This window comes from Bos javanicus, chromosome 4, assembly GCF_032452875.1.
Source record: "Bos javanicus breed banteng chromosome 4, ARS-OSU_banteng_1.0, whole genome shotgun sequence".
Taxonomy (NCBI): domain Eukaryota; kingdom Metazoa; phylum Chordata; class Mammalia; order Artiodactyla; family Bovidae; genus Bos; species Bos javanicus.
The window spans coordinates 106,416,814-106,431,834 of NC_083871.1; the positions used below are offsets into that span (position 1 = coordinate 106,416,814).

The following is a 15,021-nucleotide window of genomic DNA, read 5'->3' on the forward strand; positions in this document are numbered from 1 at the left end:
CCTGGGGAGGGCAGCTTAAGAGACCCTTGTCCATATCATGCCTGCATCTGGGAGCAGGTCTGAGTTCCCTGAGTGGTCTGGGGACACATGGAGCCAGCACAGACTCCTCACTGCCCAGGGAACTGGGGACGTGCCTGAAACCTCAAGATGAACATAGGGGGTTGTATCCTGCCTCAGCATGGGAGTAGAGGTGAAGGGGTTGGGGTGGCTGGTGAGGGCCTGGTGGCTGGTGATGAGATTCAGGCAGGGTCAGGCAGAAGAGAACAAGGCATGTTGTGTGCGTATGGGACCAGGAAACGAGTCACCTCACACCCAGGCTTGCTGAGGGGCTGTCAGGACAGGGAAGGGCACAGAGGAGCCAGCCCTGCGTATTGGTAAGGGGTCCAGTGGACAAGGGCAGCCTGATAGACACAGCAGTGACGTCATAGGCAAGTGCTCCAATCAGGGAAGCAGGAGGGTCAGCACTTTACACCACTCACCCCAGGAGCCCCGCCCCCAGCCAGCAGTAGTCCTGGGTTCCTGATGCTGCCATAGGCTCCAGGCTCCTCTGCTGTGTGACTCTCTGCCTCTTGGGAGCAGGTGAGTCCTGGACACAGTGTGGGAGTTTCTGAGATGTCTTTGCCTCTCTGAGATAGAAGCCTGGCGATGAGGGCCGCAGCAGGAGGCTTCCCTGTGCTCTGTCCTCAGCTTCCTTGTCTCCTCTCCAACAGGCTTGGTGGATTCTGAAGTCACCCAGACCCCCAAATACCTGATCAAATCAAGAAAACAGCAAGTGATACTGAGATGTTCCCCTGAGTCTGGACACACATCTGTGTACTGGTACCAACAGGCCCTGGGACAAGGCCTCCAATTCCTCATTCAGTATTACAATAGGGCAGAGTATGAGAAAGGAAACATATCAGATCGAGTCTCAGGAAAACAGTTCAGTGACTCTAGCTCTGAGCTGAACTTGACTTCCTTGGAGCTGAAGGACTCAGCTGTGTATCTCTGTGCCAGCAGCCAAGACACAGCCCTGCATGATCAGGTGCCTCTGGGACAAAAACACTCCTGCCCCAGCTCAGGAAGTGGTGCCCATGTGTCAGCTGCCGCCTGCCAAGCCCAGTCTCTGGTAGAGCGAGAGACTTTCCCAGACATTCACTTCTTGATATGTTTTAATGCTCACTAACGTCATCAAGGTAAGTACCATTTTAACTGTTTGTACATCTGAGGGTCGTGAGTTGCCCAGACCTCATACTTCATAAGTGTTACAGCGAGCATCCCGGCGCAAGTGTGTTCTCAGTACCCGTGGTCCCTTCGCTCATGGAAGTGTGTACACAGCAAGTTACATATACGCGTTGTGTTGTGTGGAACAAGATACAGTTCGGGGCTCTGTGATATGAACTGTTACTCAAGGAATGGCAGCCACACTTCACAAGGAGGTATTCCCATGAGAGGGACGTCTCAGATAAAACTGAGCATTTCTCATCACCCTGGCGTCTGCACCTCCCTCCGTCCCTCCTGCATCTGTATTCCTTTGTGCCAAAACGTCATCCTGTGCTGGGCACCCAATTCTCTCCACCCAGAAAAGTGGGTCACCGGCCTGAGGGGGCTCTGCTTGCTCCCTCCCCCCAACTCGGGAATCACGGGCTGCTGTGAACATGTAGGAGCTGTACCTACGTTTGACCGGTGGACCATCTGTCAGTGAATTGATTAGAAGCAGACCAAAGAATTCCTCAAATGTTGATGAGCCTGCAATGAGGTTGGGAGCAGAAACCTGGAGAAACATGGTAGGTGGAGGGACTGTCTCAGGACTGTGGGCAATGTTGCGGAAAGGGAGCCTTGAAGTGCTGCTGCTAAGTCGCTTCATCGTGTCCAACTCTGTGCGACCCCATAGACGGCAGCCAACCAGGTTCCCCCGTCCCTGGGATTTTCCAGGCAAGAACACTGGAGTGGGGTGCCATTGCCTTCTCCGCTTGAAGTGCTCTTGGGACACATATCATAAAGGGCAGTAGGACGCCAGAAGGATTTCCCCAGGATTCAAAACTTCAGAAATATATAAATAAATACAAGTAATATACATGTTAATGAATACTAATGTCTGGACTAAAACATACAAAACATTTAATCAGTTTAACATCTAAAAAAAACCTTTAACATTTACAGAAAGGTTACAGCAACTTGTGAGATTATGTCTGTTGTTCTGGACAGGTCTCCATGTTGTGAACTCTTCACTCAGGTTCATTTCTGATTTGGGTCTCTGGGGGAAGAGGCATGGCCCCCTGAGTGACAGCTTGGCTCTGGGGCCTGGCAGGGACAGTGACATCTCAGAAGGACTCCCTGGAGAGCCCCTTTCCCCTCTCATCCACACTCAGACCAGAGGGCCCTCCACCTGCCCCACCCCTGCCATGAGCCCCTGCCTCCTGGGCTGTGTGGTCTTCTGTCTCCTGCAGGCAGGTGAGTCCTGGGGGGCATGGTCCCCTTCAGGGTGCCAGCACTAAGCCTGTCCGCTGTGACTGCAGCATCGGTCCTCCTTCTCCACAGGGGCGGTCCATGCTGGTGTCTCTCAGGACCCCAGATTCCAGGTCGTGAGAAGAGGACTGAACGCGACACTGACATGTACTCAGGATCTGAGCTTTAGCTATATGTACTGGTACCGACAAGACCCAGGACACGGGCTGAGGCTGATCCATTACTCAGTTATCCCTCCCTCCACGGAGAGAGGAGCCGTGCCCGAGGGCTACAGCGTCTCCAGACCAAGCACAGAGAACTTCCTTCTCACGCTGGAGTCTGCCAACCACTCCCAGACATCTGTGTACTTCTGCACCTGTGGTTATCTACAGCGCTGCACGGCCACCTCCTCTCTGTGCAAAAAGATATGGGAAGCCCTGCAGCCTGGAAGGAGGAGAGCTTCTTGTAGGCATCTCACACGCGGAGCCTTGGAAACCAGGGCTACATGCCTGCAGTGTGACACTGAGTGTGCATTCTCATACCACGCCCAGCTACATCGAGGTCAAATATAGTGGACGGCTGGTTTTTTTATTTCAAAGTTTTATAACTTTAAAGATAAATGGGTTTATATATATATAATCTCTGTATGTAAATCCATTACCTAGAATTGGTAATACTAAATTTATATAGAAAATCTAGAAATATGTGGATCTGATTAATCAGAGGGATCTACAGAATGCAGTGCTCCAGGCTGTATTCACCTGAACTCATCAGAGTGTCTGTATTGAAGGTCTGTGTGATTCCACCTTAGCATACTACTGTGACACTGCTAAGTCACTTCAGTTGTGTCTAACTCTGTGCGACCCCACAGACGGCAGCCCACAAGGCTCCCCCGTCCCTGGGATTCTCCAGGCAAGAACACTGGAGTGGGTTGCCATTTAGTATGTGCAATTATTTTCTTCTTAATGGAAATGTTGGTTTCCACAGTCTTTTATATCCAGAGGTTAAGAGGGAATTTGAAGATCAATCTTAAGTCAGCCAGCTTGGGAAGACAGTAGAACAAGTGTGTGTGTGTGTGTGTGTGTCTGTGTGTGTTCAGGGTGTGGGGTATTTACATTCTTGCTTTGGCAGAAGGCACAGATCCATGAGACTGTGGACCATTGGCCACTAGGAGGCACTGTGGGCCCACGGTAAGCAGGGGGTCCTGGGAGGGGTGGAGAGTCACTCTGGGGAGGGCAGCTTTAAGGAACCTTGGCTACATGCCTGAATGAGAAAGCAGGTTTGAGTTCCCTGAGGTCCTGAGGTTCCAGGACCCATGGAACCAGTACAGACTCCTCACTGCCCAGGAAAGTGGGGATGTGCCTGGATCCTCAGGATGTGCCCAGGAGACAGTCTCCAGGAGCTGCAAGGGAGGTGAGGGGTTGGGGTGGCTGGTGAGGGCTTGGTGATTGTCAGCTGAATGCCTGGTGATTGCCAGCCAGGTGAGTGCCTGGCTGCATGTCCGGCAGGGGCTGGCAGAGGACAACAAGGTATGCTGTGGGCACTGGGGACATGGGGATGGGGCACCCTTCACACCCACCCCTTGCTCAGGGGCTGGGAAGGGCAGGAAGGGCATAGAGGAGCCCACCAATGGGTCCTGGCAAGGGGTCCAGTGGATTTGGAAACAGCCTGCAGAGGCACAGAGCAGTGACGTCATAGACAAATGCTCCAATCAGGGAGCAGGAGGGTCAGCACTTTACACCACTCACCCAGGAGTCCTGCCCCCAGTCAGCAGCTGTCTTGGGTTCCTGATGCTTCCATGGGCTCCAGGCTCCTCTGCTGTGTGACCTCTTCCTTCTGGGAGTAGGTGAGGCCTGGACACAGTGTGGGAGCTTCTGTGATGTCTTTGCCTCCCTGAGATAGAAGCCTGGCGATGAGGGCTGCAGCAGGAGGCTTCCCTGTGCTCTGCCCTCAGCTTCCTTGTCTCTTCCCAAGAGGCCTGGTGGATTCTGAAATCACCCAGACCCCGAATACCTGATCAAATCAAGAAAGCAGCAGGTGACGCTGAGATGTTTCCCTGACTGTGGACACCGCTCTGTGTACTGGTACCAACAGGCCCTGGGCCAGGGCCCCCAGTTCCTTGTTCAGTATTTCAACAGAATGTGAGAGAAGAAGCAAACCTATCAGGGCGATTCTCAGGTCAACAGTTCAGTGACTCTAGCTCTGAACTAAGCTTGACTCCTTGGAGCTGAAGGATTCAGCCGTGCATCTCTGTGCCAGCAGCCAAGACACAGCCCTGCATGATCAGGTGCCTCTGGTACAGAAACACTCCTTCCCCAGCTCAGGAAGTTTGTGTGAGGGTATCGACTGCCAGCCAGCCAGGCCCAAGTCCTGGGAGAGCAGACAGCCTTTCCCAGACATTCATGTCTTGATATGTTTTAATGCTCCCAAAGATTATACAAGATAAGTATTATTTTAACTCTTTACACATCTGACAGGGAGTGGCTTGCCCAGATCTCATACTTCATAAATATCAGAACAAGGAATCAGATAACTATCAGAACAAGAAATCAGACTCATATCTGTCCTTGTCACTGTGGTCCTCACCCCCATTGAATAATTCTCTCATATAACAAATATATATGTCATGTTTTATATATATCTATATCTATATATAGATATATATATATTTATTTTATGGGATACATATCATTTAAAGGAGTTGACTCACATAGTTGTTAATTTCAACAATGATAAGTCTAAGAAGCTGGGCTCATGTTATTAGAGACCTAAGAAGAGCTGATGTTTAAGTTCAAAGGCTGTTAGGCAGGAAGAAGTGATAGTCTAGTGAAGCCATCAGCTGGATAATTCTCTCCTACCTAGGAGAGGTTTAGGGTTTTTGTTCTGTTCATTTCTTCATCTCTTTGCATGAGACCTACTACATTATGGAAGTTCATCTGCCTTACCAATAAAGATGTTCATCTAATCTGATTTTAAAATCTATTGATAATTTTTCACATATTTATCTCTCACCAAGACATCCTCACAGGGACATTCAGAACAATGTAGAACTAAATATCTGTGGCGTAGTCAAGGTTTACAAGGATGACACATTAAATTAGTCATCCCAACAACTTCCAGGCTTGCCTAGGAATTTAGTAAGCATGAAGTCTCTGGCACATAACAGGACGCTGGATTTCCTGAGTCCCTTTGCTAATCTCTGACAGCCTCTTCCACCATTTCTTAGGTGCAAATATAGAGATGGACACATTTTGCCTCCAGCTGAGGCCTTTAGAAATCACAGGGGTGAAAATATTTCTGCCTGTTGATGTAGTGCAGGAAATTAGCCAGAGCATGTAACACACAATCCTTATCAGGCATCTTAAAATCAACTTTACTGATGTATGGATTGTAGTTGACTCTTCAACAATGTGCTGTTTAGGAGCACGGAGAACCCCACAACCCTGCAGTTCGAAATCTGCATATAACTTCACATCTTAGGAATGAAGAATTATCTCTGGAATACAACACACTTAAAGTTGTAAACTGTTTATAGAAAGGATACAACAACTCATAAGGCTCAAGTCCATTGATCTGGATGGGTCTCTGTGTTGTGAACTTATCTCTCAGGGTCACTTATGATTTGAGCCTCTGGGGAAGGGGCGTGGCCCCTGAGTGACAGGTTGGCTCCGGGGCCTGGCAGGGAGAGTGACATCTCAGAAGGCCTCCCTGGAGAGCCCCTCTCCCCTCTCATCCACACACACACCAGAGGGCCCTCCGCCTGCCCCGCCCCCGCCATGAGCCCCTGCCTCCTGGGCTGTGTGGTCTTCTGTCTCCTGCAGGCAGGTGAGTCCTGGGGGCAGGGTCCCCTTCGGGATGCCAGCACTAAGCCTGTCCGCTCTGACTGCAGCATCGGTTCTCCTTCTCCACAGGGGCGGTCCATGCTGGTGTCACTCAGGACCCCAGATTCCAGGTCGTGAGGACGGGACAGAATGTGACACTGACATGTACTCAGGATCTGGGTCATAACTCTATGTACTGGTACCGACAAGACCTGGGACACGGGCTGAGGCTGATCTATTACTCAGCTGGGCCTCCCACCACGGTGAAAGGAGACGTGCCCGACGGGTACAGTGTCTCCAGATCAAGCAAAAACCACTTTCCTCTCACTCTGGAGTCCGCCAACCACTCCCAAACATCCGTGTACTTCTGTGCCAGCAGTTACTCCACGGCGCTGCATGGCCATCTGCTCTCTGTGCAAAAAGACAGGGTCCCACACGCAGGCTCCTAGCACAGGGAGCCTCAGAGCCCTGGGGACCACGTGCCAGCTCTGTGACCCTGGATGTGTGACCTGGACAGGCCTGGATCTGACCCCAGGGACTCGGAGACACATGTCCACCATCAGTCTCTGTCTTTGCTTTGCATCCTCCCTGGATGCAGTTCGGACTGCAATCAATTCTGACTAGTTCTGACTCTTCCTCATCAGCTTAAGACCTCCAGAAGGGAAGAATATTAGTAAATCAGATATATCTAGACCCTCTTGTGTCTCTGCCGCACCTGATTGCTGTCTGTCTGGAAGTTTCTCCCACAGCCTAGCTCTCAAGTGCTCCCTGCTCTTGCCCACCAGAGGGGCGGGTCTTTCCTCCTTTACTGCCTTGGCCTCAGCTCCCCTGCCCTCTCTGCTCTAGACACACTGCTCTGCCCTCATCTGGGTCATGTCGTTTCCTGACACAGGGAGCTTTGTAACCACGTGTAAGCAGGCGTGTTTGAGCAAGCTCTTGGGGTGACCAAACAGAAAACAACCTCAGTTAATTGGAAACCAGCTGAAGTCCCTTGGAAGTCCATTTCCAGGAGGAGAGACAGGCTGGGTGTGTGTGTTCTCCCTTCCCGCCCCTCTTTCTTAGCATCTCAATTATCCTAGACCAGGTTTCTACCATTTCCCTCAGAGAAATCTTCTCAAAGTCAAAATATTTCCTTCATGGTGTCTTATTATATCAATATTTTACAAGTTCATAGGAAATAAATATGTTAATACACATAAAACCTCTTCATAAAATGCACCTGCTAGAATTGGGTCATGCTAAATTTAAATATGAAATCTGGAAATGTATGGATCTGCATAATCAAAAGGAGGTCTGGAATACAGGTGTCCAGGCTGGCTTCATTTGAGATCATGGAGCGCTTATTTTTATTGCCCATATTACTCCATTTTCGGAGAAGGCACGGGCAACCCACTCCAGTACTCTTGCCTGGAGAATCCCAGGGACGGAGAAGCCTGATGGGCTGCCGTCTATGGGGTCACACAGAGTCGGACATGACTGAAGCGACTCAGCAGCAGCAGCAGCAGCATTACTCCATTTTAGCTGACTATTGTCACTGGAGTGGTGCAGGAATTCCTGCCTTCTTAGAAATGTCTTATCATACAGAGTTTTACCTCCACAGGCTAAGACTAGACTTGAAGATCAACCCTAATTCAGCCATGCTGGGAAGGCAGCATATGAAGGGTATGTGTGTGTGTGTGTGTGTGTGTGTAGGGGTTGAAAGTGTGGAGTGTGGGGAATTTGTATTCTTGTTTTAGATGGAAGGCACAGATCCATGAGACCATGGGCCACTAGGAGGCACTGTGGGTCCATGGTGAGCAGGGTGTGCTGGAGGGGTTGAGAGTCACCCTGGAGAGGGCAGCTTAGGGGAACCTTGGCTACATGCCTGCATCAGGGAGCAGGCTTGAGTTCCCTGAGTGGTCCAGACACATGGACCCAGCACAGACTCCTCACTGCCCAGCGGAGTGGGCACATTCCTCGAGCCTCAGGATCTGTCCAGGGGGCTGTAAGTGGAGCAGCATGGGAAGCAGAGGCTGAGAGATTAGTGTGGCTGGTGAGGGCTGGGTGATGAGTGTCAGGCAGCGACGGGAAGAGAAGAAAAACGCCATGTTATGGGCATATGGGAACATGGGGACAGTGATCACCTCACACCCACCGTTTGCTGAGGGGCTGTGTGGGACAGGGAAGGGCATAGAGGAGCCAGGCCTGGGTCCAAGCAAGGGGTCCAGGGGACAAGGGCAGCCTGCAGGGACACAGAGCAGTGACATCATAGGCAAATGCTCCAATCAGGGAAGCAGGAGGATCAGCAGTTACCCCCTCACCCAGGAGCCCCAGCCCCAGCTAGCAGTAGTCCTGGGTTCCTGATGCTGCCATGGGCTCCAGGCTCCTCTGCTGTGGGACTCTGCTATTTGGGAGCAGGTGAGTCCTGGACACAGTGTGGAGCTTCTGAGATATTCCCATGGGAGGAATGTCTCAAATAAAAACAGAACATTTTTCATTTGCCCTAAAGTCTGCACCTCCCTCCATGTCCCTCCTACATCTGAATTCCTTTGTGACAATACATCACCCTGTGCTGGGCGCCCAGCTTCTCTCCACCAGGAGAGGTGGGTCCCAGTCTTGAGGGGGCTCTGCTTGCTCTCTCCCCTCCGCCGACATGGGAAGCAGGGCCTCCTGGAACATGAAGAAGCTGTACCCACATTTGGCTGGTGGACCGTCTGTCAGTGACTCGATTAGAAATAGACCAAACAGATTTCTCAAATGTTGATGAGCCTGCAGTGAGTTTGGGAGCAGAGACCTGGAGAAACATGGTAGGTGGAGGGACAATCTCAGGACTGCGGTCAGTTATGCAGAAATGGAACCTGGAAGTCCTACTGGGACACATGAGTTAAACAGGGCGACAGGAAGCCAGAAGGATTTCCACAAGATTTAAACTACAGATATATGCAGATAAATAGAAGTAATACATGTATCAATGTGAATTATCTCTGGATTAGAACACACACAAAATTTAATCAGTTTTACAGAAGAGTTTCATCAACTTGTACAGCTTATGTCCATTGATCTGGATGGGGCTCCGGGTTGTGAACTTATCCCTCAGATTCACTTATGATTTGAGCCTCTGGGGAAGGGGCGGGGCGCCCTGAGTGATAGGTTGGCTCTGGGGCCTGGCAGGGAGAGTGACATTTCAGAAGGACTCCTGGAGAGCCCCTTTCCCCTCTCATCCACACTCAGACCAGAGGGCCCTATGCCTGCCCCACCCCCGCCATGAGCCCCTGCCTCCTGGGCTGTGTGGTCTTCTGTCTCCTGCAGGCAGGTGAGTCCTGGGGGGCAGGGTCCCCTTCGGGGTCCCAGCACTAAGCCTGTCCGCTGTGACTGCAGTATCGGTCCTCCTTCTCCACAGGGGCGGTCCATGCTGGTGTCTCTCAGGACCCCAGATTCTAGGTCGTGAGGAGAGGACTGAATGCGACACTGACATGTACTCAGGATCTGAGCTTTAGCTATATGTACTGGTACCGACAAGACCCAGGAAACGGGCTGAGGCTGATCCATTACTCAGTTATCCCTCCCGGCATGGGGAGAGGAGCCGTGCCCTAGGGCTACAGTGTCTCCAGACCAAGCACAAAGAACTTCCCCCTCAGGCTGGAGTCTGCCAACCGCTCCCAGACATCTGTGTACTTTTGCACCTGCGGTTATCCACAGCGCTGCACGGCCACCTCCTCTCTGTGCAAAAAGATATGGGAAGCCCTGCATGCTGAAAGTCGGAGAGCCCCTTGCAGGCTTCTCACACGTGGAACCTTGGAACCCAGGGCCACATGCCTACAGTGTGACACCGAGTGTGCAGTCTCATATCATGTCCTGGTACATCGACGTTAAATGTAGTGGATGGTTGGTTTTTTTTTTTTTCAAGTTTTATAACTTTAAACTAAATGGATTAATATATATAATCTCTGTATATATTCCATTACCTAGAATTAGTAATAATTTATATAGAAAGTCTAGAAATATCTGGATCTGATTAATCAGAGGGGTCTAAGGAATGCAGTGTCCCAGGCTGTATTCGCCTGAGCTCAGCAGAGTGTCTGTGTTGAAGGTCTGTGTGATTCCACCTTAGCATTCTACTGTCAGTGCAATTAGTTTCTTCTTAATGGAAGTGTTGGTTTCTACAGGCTTTTACCTCCAGAGGCTAAGAGGAAATTGAAGATCAATCTTAAGTCAGCCAGCTTGGGAAGACAGTAGAACAAGTGTGTGTTGTGTGTGAGTGTGTGTTCAGGGTGTGGGGTATTTACATTCTTGCTTTAGACAGAAGGCACAGATCCATGAGACTGTGGACCATTGGCCACTAGGAGGCACTGTGGGCCCACGGCAAGCAGGGGGTCCTGGGAGGGGTGGAGACTCACCCTGGGGAGGGCAGCTTTAAAGACCTTAGCTACATGCCTGAATGAGAAAGCAGGTTTGAGTTCCCTGAGGTCCTGAGGTTCCAGGATACTTGGAACCAGTACAGACTCCTCGATGCCCAGAAAAGCGGGAATGTGCCTGGATCCTCAGGATGTGCCCAGGAGACGGTCTCCAGGAGCTGCAAGGGAAGTGGAGGTGAAGGGGTTGGAGTGGATGGTGAGGGCTTGGTGATTGTCAGTTGATTGCCTGGTGATTACCCGCCAGGTGAGTGCCTGGCTGCGTGTCAGGCAGGGGCAGGCAGGGGACAACAAGGTATGCTGTGGGCACTGGGGACATTGGGATGGTGCACCCTTCACACCCACCCCTTGCTCAGGGGCTGTGAAGGGCAGGAAGGGCATAGAGGGCTCCCGTTTGTCCTGGCAAGGGGCCCAGTGGACAGGGCAGCCTGCAGAGGCACAGAGCATTGACGTCATAGACAAATGCTCCAATCAGGGAAGCAGGTGGGTCAGCACTCTGCACCAATCACCCAGGAGCCCCATCCGCGGCCAGCAGCTGTCTTGGGTTCCTGATGCTGCCATGGGCTCCAGGCTCCTCTGCTGTGTGACCTCTTCTTTCTGGGAGCAGGTGAGGCCTGGACACAGTGTGGGAGCTTCTGAGATGTCTTTGCATCCCTGAGATAGAAGCCTGGCGAGAGGGCTGCAGCAGGAGGCTTCCCTGTGCTCTGCCTGAAGTTTTCTTATCTCCTCCCCAACAGGCCTGGTGGATTCTGAAATCACCCAGACCCCAAATACCTGATCAAATCAAGAAAGCAGCAAGTGACGCTGAGATGTTCCCCTGACTCTGGACACCTTTCTGTGTACTGGAACCAACAGCCCTGGGCCAGGGCCCCCAGTTCCTTGTTCAGTATTTCAGCAGAATGTGAGAGGAGAATCAAACCTATCAGGGCGATTCTCAGGTGAACAGTTCAGTGAGTCTAGCTCTGAACTGAGCTTGAGCTCCTTGGAGCTGAAAGACTCAGCCGTGCATCTCTGTGCCAGCAGCCAAGACACAGCCCTGCATGATTAGGTGCCTCTGGAACAAAAACATCCTGCCCCATCTCAGAAAGTAGTGTGAGGGTATCAGTTGCCAGCCAACCAGGCCTAAGTCCTGGTAGAACAGATAGCCTTTCCCAGACATTCATGTCCTGATATGTTTTAATGCTCCCAAAGATCATGCAAGATAAGTATTATTTTAACTCTTTACACATCTGAGGGGGAGTGGCTTGCCCAGATCTCATACTTCATAAATATCAGAACAAGGAATCAGACTCACGTCTGTTCTTGTCACTGTGGTCCTCGCCCCCATTGTATGATTCTCCCATAAAACAAACAAACATATATATACATATATATATATGTATATATATAAATCATTTAAAGTACTTGACTCACATAGTTGTTAATAGTGATAAGTCTAAGGTCTAGAAGCTGGGCTCATGTTATTAGCGACCTAAGAAGAGCTGATGTTTAAATTCAAAGGCTGTTAGGCAGGAAGAAGTGATAGTCTAGTTAAGGCCATCAGCTGGATAATTCTCTCCTACCTAGGAGAGGTTTAGGGTTTTTGTTCTATTGATTTCTTCATCTCATCGGATGAGACCTACTACATTATGGAAGTTCATCTGCCTTACCAATAAAGATGTTCATCTAATCTGATTTTAAAATCTATTGATAACTTTTCACATATTTATCTCTCACCAAGACATCCTCATGGGGACATTCAGAACAATGTAGAACTAAATATCTGTGGCCTAGTCAAGGTGACACATTAAATTAGTCATCCCAACAACTTCCACGCTTGCCTAGGAAGCATGAAGTCCCTGGCACATAACAGGACTCTGGATTTCCTGCTTCCCTTTGTTAATCTCTGACAGCCTCTTCCACCATTTCTTAGATGCAAAGATAGAGATGGACACATTTTGCCTCCAGCTGAGGCCTTTAGAAATCACAAGGGTGAAAATATTTCTGCCTGTTGATTTAGTGCTCGAAATTAGCCAGAGCATGTGACATACATCCCTCCTCAGGCATGTTAAAATCAACTTTACTGATGTATGGATTGTAGTTGACTCTTGAACAATGTGCTGTTTAGGAGCACTGAGTAACCCCCAACCCTGCAGTTAGAAATCTGCATATAACTTCACATACTTAGGAATGAAGAATTATCTCTGGAATACAACACACTTAAAGTTGTAAACTGTTTATAGAAAGGATACAACAACTCATAAGGCTCAAGTCCATTGCTCTGGATGCGTTGTTTCTGTTTTGAACTGTTCACTCAGATTCATTTCAGATTTGAGCCCCTGGGGGAAGAGGCGTGGCCCCTGAGTGACAGGTTGGCTGTGGGGCCTGGCAGGGACAGTGAAATCTCCCAAGGCCTCCCTGGAGCGCCCCACTTCCTCTCATCCACACTCAGACCAGAGGGCCCTCCGCCTGCCCCGCCCCCGCCATGAGCCCCTGCCTCCTGGGCTGTGTGGTCTTCTGTCTCCTGCAGGCAGGTGAGTCCTGGGGGCAGGGTCCCCTTCGGGGTGCCAGCACTAAGCCTGTCCGCTGTGACTGCAGCATCGGTCCTCCTTCTCCACAGGGGCGGTCCATGCTGGTGTCACACAGGACCCCAGATTCCAGGTCGTGAGGACAGGACAGAACACGACACTGACATGTACTCAGGATCTGGGTCATGACCGCATGTACTGGTACCGACAAGACTTGGGACATGGGCTGAGGCTGATCTATTACTCAGTTGGTGCTCCTGACACGGTTAAAGGAGACATACCTGAGGGTTACAGCATCTCCAGACCAAGCACAAAGGACTTCCCTCTCACGCTGGAGTCTGCCAACCGCTCCCAGACATCTGTGTACTTCTGTGCCAGCAGTTACTCCACGGTGCTGCACGGCCACCTCCTTTCTGTGCAAAAAAGCAGATGAGGGCCCTGCAGCCTGGAACTAAGGGAGCCCCTTGCAGGCTCCTAGCACCTGGAGACCTGGAGCCCACAGACACATACTGGCAGCATAGCCAGCGATGTTTGATCTTCCTGACACGGACCTGACAACAGGGCCTCATGGACATGTGTCCACCCTCACTCTCTGTCTTTTCACTCTAGCTACCATGAGAGCCTAAAGATGCTACCCAACTCTGACTGCTAGTCATCAGTCTGAACATGAGGCCTCCAGGAGGGAATGATGTTGGGAAATCAGATACATCTAGACCCTCTTGTCTCTCCCCGGGCACCGCATGCCTGTCACTATGGAAGGCTCTCCCCCAGGGTGGCCCTTGAGTGGTCTCTGCTCTTGTCCACTTCCCCAGATGTGGGCCTTTCTCTCCCACCTTCCTGGCCCTCGTTCCCACTCTTCTCTACTTCAGCTTTGCTGCTCCTCCTTCATCTGGGTCATGTCCTTGCCCATCACCCAGGGAACCTTGTAATGATCCCTAACTGGGCGTGTTTGAGTAGGTCCTCTGGGGTCCTCAAAGAGAATGCAACCTCAGTTAAACATTAATCATCCAAAATTCCTTGGTCGTCCCTGAGGAGGAGAGACAAGCTGTGTGTGTATGTATTCTCCACCATTGCCTGTCTTTAGCATCTAAATAGCCTAGACCCTGATGCTGGAAAGACTGAAATCAAGAGGAGAAGGGGGTGTCAGAGCAAGAGGTGGTTAGATAGCATCACCGACTCAACAGACATGAATTTGAGCAAACTGTGTGAGATAGTGAAGAACAGGGGAGCCTGGGATGCTGCATGGCATGGGGTTTCAATGAGTTGGACTCAAGTTATCAACTGAAGAACACCACCACCAACAAAAGCTAACCCAAGTTTGTAGCATCTCCCTCATCACAATCTTCTAAAAGTCAAAGTACTAAATATTTCCTGCATGAGCACATTTCTTTGCTCTTGAAATACAAAATCATGAATCAGCTATGGCAGACTGGTTTGTGTGTTTGTGTTTCTAATTGTGTGTGTGTTCTTTAGAAAAACAAAGCAAGCAAAGACACAGTTCTTTCGGCAAACAGTGAAATATTTTCTAATATGAACACATCCCACGACTATTAAAATGGGCAGACAATCTTGGTTTCCACGCATAGAGCACATGGGGACACTGTGCAGCTGAGAAACTCCACAAGTTTCTGGGGCAGAGCAAGCAGGCAGAGCTAGTGCCTAGGACCAGGAGGTTTAAGAAAAAGCTTTATTTGGTATTTTTGTCTCTAGAAGCCTTACTAGGATAGGCACTATTTTGCAGGCTTGCTGTCCCAGCTGGGAGCCATGAAGTTCAACTATGCAGTGCTGAGGGAGCCCTGAGGTTGCAGCAAAAGTGAAGGGTATAGAGCTGGGAGGTGGTAGGAAAGAGAAACACCTACCTGAGGAGAAAAGCGA

General features: G+C 50.3%; 2 gene segments (V, D, J or C); both read left to right on the forward strand.

Annotated features, from left to right (window-relative positions):
- Positions 1-6,108: 6,108 nt before the first annotated feature.
- LOC133246921 (T cell receptor beta variable 6-1-like) lies at positions 6,109-6,697 on the forward strand. The segment is given in 2 exon segments: positions 6,109-6,252; positions 6,339-6,697. Coding segments are annotated over 2 exon segments (408 nt in total).
- A 5,457-nt stretch (positions 6,698-12,154) lies between these two features.
- LOC133246849 (probable non-functional T cell receptor beta variable 6-7) lies at positions 12,155-14,782 on the forward strand. The segment is given in 2 exon segments: positions 12,155-13,152; positions 13,239-14,782. Coding segments are annotated over 2 exon segments (390 nt in total).
- Positions 14,783-15,021: the final 239 nt, after the last annotated feature.